This window comes from Pteropus alecto, unplaced genomic scaffold (assembly GCF_000325575.1).
Source record: "Pteropus alecto unplaced genomic scaffold, ASM32557v1 scaffold206, whole genome shotgun sequence".
Lineage (NCBI taxonomy): Eukaryota > Metazoa > Chordata > Mammalia > Chiroptera > Pteropodidae > Pteropus > Pteropus alecto.
In genome coordinates this window covers 2245364-2255395 of record NW_006438906.1, presented here as the reverse complement: position 1 = coordinate 2255395, position 10032 = coordinate 2245364, and the positions used below count along the sequence as shown (strand labels likewise).

The window sequence follows — 10032 nt, the reverse complement described above, 5'->3', positions numbered from 1 at the left end:
TCCTGCTGAGGGTCTCTCATATGGTTGCACTAAGCTGTTGGCTGGGACTGGACCCATATGAAGAGTTGATAGGTCAGACATACAAGATGGCCACTCACCTGGACAGCCTTTTAAGGCTGCTGTCAGCTGAGCAGGAGCTGTTGACAGGGGCACCTCCAAGTGGCCTTCTGCCAGCATGATGGTTGGGCTCCAATAGGGAGCTCCCGAGAATGTGTGTTCTGAGAAACCCAGGCAGAAACCTCAGAATCTCTTCTGCCACATTATGTTGGTTAAACAAGGTTCAGATTCCAGGGGATCAGGCTGAGTTCACCTTGTGATGGGAGAGGCGAGGTCGCCCTGAGAAAAAGTATGTGAGATGGAAGATATGGCTGAGGCCATACCTGCAAAATGCAGTCAGCTTCACCTGCCCACAAGCTAAAACTTCAGCATCCAAGCAAAGCCACAAGGTTCTTTGGAGACCAAAGGGAACATTATCGATAGGTCTCTATCCAATATGAAAATAGCTTTATTAGTCCTAATGGAGAAATAAAAAAATAGAAACTTAACACATAGATTTCAAAGTTGTCAAGTAGAAAATGCCAAGAAATTTAGTGCTGCTTTTCAGCCACTGGAACATTGCCCTCTGTGCTTCTTTGAAGAGCACGAAGCTGAGACAGCTTGTTAATTTCCTCTTCTACATGTGCTTGATGTGCTTAGGGAACCCAGCTTACACTCACATGCATGACCTTATTTCTTCTTGTTATCACCCGTGCACAGATAGGGAAGCTGAGGCTCAGAGAGATCCCCTGCTTTCCTATGTTGTTGGCAAAGTTGAGGCCGACATTGCTCCTTTCCGGGCAGGCCCCTGAACATCTTCCCCACTGCTCCCTTTTCTTTCAGAAATTCTAGGCAGGCTCTCTCATGCCTCCTCTCTTTGGCTCCCTTGTGCCACTTCTTAGATCCTGTCACTCTGCACATACCTTCTTCATTTCCTGACTTGCTCTCAGCCTTCAGGACACAACCTGGATCTCCTGACCTCACACTCTCCCCCAGAGTGGCCCAGAGTGGACATGTCCTTTTTTATGACCCTTCCCACATAATGGTGTTAGGTGCTTGTCTCTCCCTTAGTCTATAAGCTCCTCAGAGTCTTTTCCCCAGCCATAAATATAAACTGTTATCAAATGTTAACCATCCTTGAATAATCATTTTGGTCACCTCACCTCTTACTTAAGACCTGTAATTCCAGTATTCCAGCAGGATTCAAGCAAAACAGTTGGCCCATAAACCAGCACTAAAATTGTGCCAGGGGATTAATATACGAATGCAAAAGTAAAAATTATTTTGTGTTAATTAGAAACCTTACTGCGAAGATTTGGAAGGAGGGCAGAGTTGAAACTTATCGGCTGTTTGATTTAAGCACTAATGTAGGGAATTCACAATAATAAATAGTTACCATAAATAATTTTTAATGGTTATATGTACAGGGTAGATGTATTTAAAATCAAAGAAAAATTATATGCCATTTTAGTCACTTTTTTTTGAATCTGCATGGACCTTCCTGAGTGTTAGTATGTTCTAAGTGGTGTCTGCATCAAGGTCAGTAATGAAAATATGAGAGCCTAGGTTAGACCAACCAACCCATAAGGGAGAAAAAATTGTCACATCCAGCCAACTTGCTCTTCCTGCATTCTGAATGCAACATCTCCGACATCGTATGTCCATCCCATCTTTCCCCAAGTGAGAGCAAAGCTCCCACAAAGAAATTAATTTAAAAATTAAACCCAAATGGACTAAGCAGAGTTCAAAAGGTTTACTTTTAAGATCTTATGAAATGTATAAGACCAACAAAAACACAAATGCTTCACCAATTTCATGTCACCCTTGTGCACTGACCTTGAGAATCTTCTGTGGTTCTGATGATCAGTATTGTGCTTCCTAAGCACATACGCAAATGTGGCTTACTTTTTATTGCAGAATGCCTCCGAGCATGTCAAAGCGATGGTTTTAATTAATTAAAACACTTTATGAGTTTTCAGTGAGGAGAAGAAGGCTATATCACCTAAACTTATTTGACCACAAACTCTTCTTTTTGCCTTCCCCTCAGAAAGCTCTTTCCTAGAATGACCCTCCAGTCCTGTCTGCAACTTCACAAAGCGGTGGCTTGTATCTCAAGCAAAATGGACACAAGCCCAGCATAGGAACCAGGCTCAGTGAATAGAGCTTAAGAGCAAATACACTTGGGTATGGAGTCATTTCTCAATTATGCAAACTTACTTGCTGAATGAATTGGGGCAATTTTTAAAACATCTCTCTGAGGCTTAGTTTTCTCATGGATAGAAGAAATGACAATGATTTGAATCTCATTGAGTTGTGATAATAAGGTGATATGTATAAAGAGCCTTGCATAGAATCCTGGTTATTGAGCGACTACAAGTATGCTGATTTCTTTGTCTGACTTACTAATATATCCAATTTGATCAGTATCCTTGTAGTCACTTATTGAGCGACTTGATCAAATTGGATATATTAGTAAGTCAGACAAAGAAATTAGATGGCAGGTTGTCCTTTATGAAGCTTTTCTCCTTTTAACTAAAGTTTTTCTCTTTTTAATAAATTTGTGATTATGTTTGAGTTAATTATTTTTTGGTATGAAGCTCTTTCAAGCAAGGATATGTCTCATTGTCTTGTGTCTGTAGTTAAATGTTTATTACACTTAACTGAGTGTTTATGTGTCAAAACGAATTTAGCTCTCTCTACCTAGTGCAACAAACTGTTCTGTCAGTTATTAGATAACAGAGAATGTTCATTGTTTAAAAGATGACAATTGATTCCCATTATTCATGATAGTTTTGTTCTATAAATTTACTGCAAACATTGAATTAGCGAATACTGAGCCATTGGTCCTGGAGAAAATACAGGGTTAGGTTCCTGCCAGCCTCTGGTCACAACATTTTAACAACAGATCCATGCATGTTTTATGTGTATTTCTGTTTAATGGCACCTTATTTAATATACGTCGTTGATTCATTAGCATTGAACTCATAGCCCACAGCATTAAAGTCATGCCTAAATGAAGCTTATTTAACACATGTATTTTCTCTGTAAGGCACATCACAGCCTCTGTACTTAGGAATGCTGGACAATACTTTAGCACTATACTTGGGGGCCTTTATGAATAGTGAAATCACCAACAAATAACACAAAATGCAAAAAATCATGGCTCTAAACAGAGCATAAAAAGGACACTTGTTTACAGTATGAGAGCTGAAACAAGAAGGCAGAATGTTGCCTTGATCGACCTTAGCTGGGAACATGCCCATTGGGCAACTCCAGTCTGCAAATGACCGTGAAAGCGGGGCAAGTGTTAGTCATGAGGTCACTAAATAAATTTTAGCAAGTAGGTGAATCTGCAAATATGGATCCTGCAAAAAATGAGGATCACCTGTTCTTTGTTTCGTCAATTTAAATGTCCCCGTATACATGAGTTTCTATTTTCCAGTAAGGAAGCTACATTCCCCCTCCCATTGAACCGTGGTTTCAGCCATCTGTATGGGTGCCAGTCATGGAGGATCCTCGAGTGTTTGTAACAGGAGATGGAGACTGGGGCAACAGGCAGTCCTTCAAGTGCTCTGCAGTGGTGGCCTTGCTTCTCTGTGTGCATTTACTTCTCCCTGCTCGGAGCTCACCCGGAAGGCTGTCGGGTTGTTTATTCTGGAACTTATGATTTAGAAGCTCTTGCCAACTCCCCCCTCAACCTCCACCCCACTCCCCTGCCCCCACCAAATTGTTTTTTTCAGTTGGTGGATGAGGCGGGTATCAGAGAAGAGGCACTGCTCCCCCAAAGTGCTCTGAGGAATGGGGGCGGGGCTGGGCCAGCTGCCCAGGAAGGAAAGGATGGGAGCAGCAATTAGCCAACAGTCCAAGTCGAATTAGGCCTCACAAAGCAAATTACTGTTCTTAGAGAAAAGTTTCTTCTCCGAAGTGTCTGTTCTTAGTTTGCTGGCTGCCTGCGGAGATTGCACTGGGAAAATTCCAGACCCATGTTACCAAGTGTACCACAAGGCCTCTGCGCCTTGAGTGGGTGTCCTGCCTGCCCTTGGGCTCTGCCGTGACTCTGAGTTTTCAGGGGAGGGCCCAGCGGCAGTGAGCAGCAGTCAGCCCCAGCGCGTTCCCTCTGAGTGGGGCCCAGAGAGGAAGGGAGCAGGATGATGGGTTTCAAGGTGGAAGCCAGCAGCCAGATTTAGCAGTAGCTGTACACACTTCAGCTGTGTAGTTTTCCTTATTTTTCCCTTTAGGGTTCTTTCCCCCCTTGGCAGTCATGAAAGGTGATATTTTGGGGCTTATACTGCAGCGCTTTGGGATTTAAGCAACCATGAGCTAATGACAGTAACTCCAGTTGTCGAAGATGAATCATAGCTAACAGTTATTGAAGACTTACTACTTCGAGATGCTGTCCTAGCCACTTTACACATTGTAGCTCATTTAATCCGTCCCCTTCCACTCCAGCTGCCCTCTCAGGCAGGGCCTATTATTATACCTACTTTACAGATAGGAAACTGAGGCATAAAGCGGTTAAGTAGTAAGCAAGCCCATGGTCACACAGCAAGCAGGTCATGGAATCAAGACTCAAACACAGGCAGTCTGTGCCCCAAGCCCTACACAGTTCTACTGAATTATGGTGAAGCATCTTCAGTTTAACACCTCTGGTTTTTAGGATTATAGATTCAGAATGCAACATTGTGCATGGGCTCCTGAGAAGCTCCACACCCATTGCCTCTGGAAATAGAAAGAAGCCCTTAACTACCCTCTATCCTCAAGGAATTTCAGTTTTGGGAGGGGAGGAAATAGCTAAGAAACAGGCAGAAAAGAGCAAGTGCCTCAGAAGGGTGTGAAGTGCTCTGTGGACTCAGGGGTGCCAGAGAGAGCACTGATTGGAGCCAGGAGGTGGGGCAGGTTGTTGGAGAGTCAGAAATAAATAGCGAAAGATGTCTTTAAAAAGGCAGAATTAAGATGGACCTGGAAAGCGCCCCTCAGAATCATTCTACGCCCTCTTTGACCCTCTGCAGCCAAGGTTAGCCTGGACATAGCAGGTGCTCATGCAGCGTTAGAATCCCATGGGGTGGGCGGAGGGGGTCTTTCCTGCCTGCTAGCACCTTAGCCCCTCCTTTCTCGCCCGTGCCCCCCTCATGGCAACCCCAAAGTGTGAGTGAGGGATTAATTGTCTGGTGAGGGAGTGGGCTTCCAGATGTTTTGCTGCAAAGCTGGGTGACACAGTCAGCTTAGACCTGTGCACACACTCCTGTCCTTGACACACAGGATGTCTGGGACTTTAACCCCGCCATTAGGGTTGGCAGGCCTTGGTGCCCTCACCTTCCCATAATGAAACGGGGAAAACAATCAACAGCAGAATATTTGATAGAGAAAATACTCAGTTCTTTGAATTTAGGCTTGATTTAAGTTCTTTGTAGATCACCTGCGGATTTTTTTTTTTTTCATTTTGTGTTTTAATGCAATGTGATTCAAACCACAGACTCTGCCTTGAGTCTTTACAGCCCGAGACAAGCCGTCATGTAGGTGACCGTGACCATGACTGTGTGAGAGGCATCGTGGACAGCCTAGGCCCTGGAATCATGGTTGCTTGTGGTTTCGAGGTGCCTTGCTCTCCCGGGGCCCCTTGAGATTCCTCAGTAGGAACATGATACCGTCTTTGTGGGGAATGAGGCTGTTTTCCTTCTTTTCTCCATAAACTCCATTCTGCTTTCCACCCCCCTCCCCACAGTAGACAGAAAGACCAGTTCTTCACTCTCCAGAGAAATTAGAAAGTGGTTGTAAGAAAGTCATAGCAGATCCCACGACTCTTTAAGGTGGTGATTTTATGGGCATTTGGTGCTAGCGTTCCGATGTGATTTCTTCTTCTCTGCTATCCTGCTATAGGGGAAAAGAGTATTAATAACCTGTCATGCAAAAAGTTTGCTATAAAAATAATCCTTCGCTATGTGTTTTTTTCTTCACTGGCCTCCCATTGCTAAAGTAAATGAGTTACATTTTAAATATCCATTCTTTAACATCAAAATATTACCCTTAATTCGAATTTTCTCTTCCCCTTTTGTCTTTATGGGAGGAGAATGAAGCTAGCTAAAAATAACTGTGATAATTCTATACATAGCACTTCTCCAGCAGGTGCCAAGAAATGTACAGATCCTGTGATGGGTGGATCGACCCTGCCTTGGGCGCAGGGAAGAAGTGATGATAGATGCAGGAAGTGTCTTTCTATTGTGTTTCACTTATATCAGACCCTACTTACCTCTAAAGATCTCCCCCGCTTACATATTCACCTTTTATTTTGTGTCAAGTTCTTTTATTACATTCTTTTATATATGAATAGGAGGATGTGGTTACATTCCGTGGCATAGGGTGTATAGGATGCTTTCCTCTGCAAGAAATAGAAAATACAAATCAAACTGGCTTTAGCTGTAAAAAGAAGTTATTGACTTATGTTGCTGAAAAATCCAAAGGCAGATGGCTTCAGGCCAGGGTACATCCAGCCACTCCACTATGTTACTCCAGACCTAATTTCTTTCCTTCTATGCCTCTGCAATGATTGGCCTTAAACCAAGAGTGGCTCCCCTCATGGTCCCAAGATGGCTGGCAGCAGCTTTGGGGGATCAGAGTCTCAGAAAAAGTCTTTGTCTTCACTTTCTCTGGAAGGTCTTACTTAGGTCACGTGCCTATCCTCGGAGCCATGAGAATGTAGTACACTGATTGGCTTAGCCTAGGTCATATCTGTATCTATAGTTGGGGTTGGAGTCAGCTTCCCAGAACCACAAAGATTCCTAGATTTTATATATACATATGTGTATATATATATACACACACACACATATATATATACATATATACACACACATATAAATATATATAAATATATATTTTTATATATATATACACATATCAAAGAAATTATATATATAATCATTATATATATGTATAAAAATATATATATATATATATATAAAGAGGAGAGTGGCGATGCTGGAGAAGCAACCAGCAAATGTCTAGTACATAGGGCTTATCTGTGCCTGAAGTGTGAACAAAATATATGGCAGTTTTTGTTCTGGGTGTTTCAGTTGATAAATATCGGTGCTAGAAATATGTCATTGGAGTCAGGTCCCTGTATATTTTTCTACCAATTCCCTGGTCTCAATCCCTTGTTTTCCTCAACACGCAAGAAAAAAAGCTTGTCAGAAATGAGGTCCTATCGGGAAGCTCCTTCTTGTTGTTCCCAAATTTGAAATGGGAGGGAAGGCGGCAAGCACAGAAGTGGAGGCATTTTACGCATTCAGTAAAACATAATTCAAGAAAATGATTTTTATTCCTTGCAATATTGTTCATAAAAAAAAAACAGGCTTAATGGAACTAAAATGTAATAAGAAATATCCTTACTTAATTTATTAATTTTCTACAATTTGGATTTTCCGACTCACAATGTCATTGTCTCCCCTGTGCCACATCCCTGCTCAAATCCTGTTTTTTAGTGAACCAAAGGAATGTATAAATGTCCTGCGACTCTTTTCCATCTTCTCTCTTCAGCGGGCAGTTTGCAGTCGTGAAGAAATGCCGTGAGAAAAGCACCGGTCTACAGTATGCCGCCAAATTCATTAAAAAAAGGAGGACAAAATCCAGCAGGCGGGGTGTGAGCCGTGAGGATATCGAGCGGGAGGTCAGCATCCTGAAGGAGATCCAGCACCCCAACGTCATCACCTTGCATGAGGTTTATGAGAACAAGACGGATGTCATCCTGATTTTAGAACTGTGAGTGCCGTCTGCGTGGCTGTGGCTGGGCTGGGAGGGGAGGCAGGGAGCAGGGATGAGGGTGGGTTAGTGCAGTGGTCAACCCTGGAGCCTGGTCAGGAATTGACTCTGCTTTGCCAAGTTCAAGAACAATGGTGTGCTGCCCGCCCTGAGGCCTAGCTGCAATTATCTAGAGTAATTTTGAAGAGCAGCTTCCATTCATGTGGTCTTGCTTATTTTGCAAGAGAGAGTTCCCTAATCTCAGGGTTCTTCTTTATTTGTTGCGAGGTCAGCTGTTTTCCGAGTGTTATGTTAATTCTAAGCATATGTCTTTTTCTTATGCTGTTCCTGTGCCTTCCCTCTGTTTGTCTACTTCTCTTCCTCCAATCTCTCTCTTCTCCTCTCGTCTCTCCTCCTTCTATCTTACACACACACCCCATTTTCAACTGTTGGAACTGTAAATACTCATTATATGAAAGGGTAAAATTGAACCACAATCACTCAGAGGTGATTATGAAACTTGTTTTTAAACCAGTTTGCTTATTTTCTGAGGCACGCCCTGCCTGTCGGAAGTTACTGTGGGGAACTGAGTGTAGCATGTTATTCTGTGACTGTCTCCCTGTTCCCGGCAGCTGCCTGAGTGCCCCACTCCTTTGATAGGTCCAACAACACAGGCTGGTGGAAGGGGAGAGGAAGCTGTCCTAGAGCGATTGGCTGGGAATGTCTCTGGGCTGTTTGGAGGGAGAAGAAACATTAGTGCCCTGAGGGTGGAGGGATGGGTGCTGCAAAAGGAAACGAGGGACAAACCGATCCTGGGTAGGTCTTAGTGATACCAAGCCCCACCCATTTCCTGGGAGCCTCTAGAATTCAGATTTTCCCTTCTGCCAGCCCAACAGCTTCCCTTGTTTGTAGATCTCTTAGAGGTGGTTTTTGAAACCAGAGGAGATAGAATTAAAGGGAGGTTTAAGGAGGGTCCAGCCCACCCCAGGGGCACCACATTGCGGGCACCCTGAGCTTTGCAATCACAGAAGCCTGAGGCACCCACAGCTTCTTGTCTCATCACTGGGATTTGGGCACATTGCTTTGTGGGTCTGAGCAATAGCCTTCTAAATTATAAATTGGGATTAATAATACCTACTTCATAAGGGTCTTGAGGAGATAACTGAGATAAGAACTTAATACCTAGCACAGTGTCTGGCTCATGGATACGTTTAATACATGTTTCCTTTCTTCCTTTAAACCAGGAAGTTCTCAATCTCTGGACTAGCGACATTTGGAGCTAAAAATGCTTTGTGCAGGGGGCTGTCCTGTACATTGTAGGATGTTTAGCATCATCTGTAGTTTCTACCCACCAGATGCTGATGACAACCAAAAATGTCTCCAGATATTGCCACATGTCCCTTGGAGGCAACCCCCCGCCCCTTCCATCACTGCTTTAAAGGAAGAGCAGGACTTTAAGAGCACAGAGGATTAAGGAGTAGTCTCAGGGTACAGCAGAGAAAAGAAAAGAATCACGATGTAATCCTCACCTCACTGTGGCTTTAGTGGCCACTCAGGAACCAGACGGAACCGAGATCAAAATGGGGCAAATCCTTTACCATTTCTAAGCCTAAATTTTCTCCCTTAAGGCTGTTGTAAGAGACCATGAAGACAAAATTCATGGAAATGAAACATTACAAGTCACAACTATCTTGCCCTTTCAGAGAATTACCAGATTGTGCCCAGTAACTCAAGAATGTCACTTACCGTCTACAGTCATGCCACCCTGAACACGCCCGATCTCGTCTGATCTCGGAAGTTAAGCAGGGTCAGGCCTGGTTAGTACTTGGATGGGAGACCACCTAGGAAGACCAGGTGCTGTAGGCGTAAAAAAAAAAAAAAAAAGAATGTCACTTACCCGCTTCACATAACCAAACTGCACGTGATGCCTGTGAGTTACTGCCCTTCTCGTTCCCACCTGCGGGTATATATTCTGAATTCGGCTTCTATTGACCGACCTCATCCCAGAGATATTTTCTATTAGGTGTATTTATCGTATGCGTGAACTGGGTGACATACGATTATTTTTTTTTTCTCATTTGATTTTTAAAAATTTCAAATTATACAGTACACTTGATGTTAGAGGAGAGTTGCACAAGTCTGTGAAAGTTAACACATGTGTACATTCATGTAACCACCTCCCAAATCAGGATTCAGAGCAGTCCCATTACCCCCTAACTCTCTTGTACAAATTCTTTTAGAGTCACATCTACCCTCCCCACA

General features: G+C 43.3%; 1 protein-coding gene and 1 non-coding gene across 2 annotated transcripts in view; both read left to right on the top strand.

Annotated features, from left to right (window-relative positions):
• DAPK1 (death associated protein kinase 1) overlaps positions 1–10032 on the top strand; it is a 166239-nt gene that overhangs the window by 77980 nt on the left and 78227 nt on the right. The window contains exon 3 of the mRNA XM_025049710.1: positions 7570–7791. Coding sequence (XP_024905478.1) covers positions 7570–7791 — 222 coding nt within the window. The remainder of the gene's footprint in view (positions 1–7569; positions 7792–10032) is intronic.
• LOC112483111 lies at positions 9518–9636 on the top strand. Its single transcript, XR_003047520.1, has one exon. It is a non-coding gene; the product is annotated as a 5S ribosomal RNA (ribosomal RNA).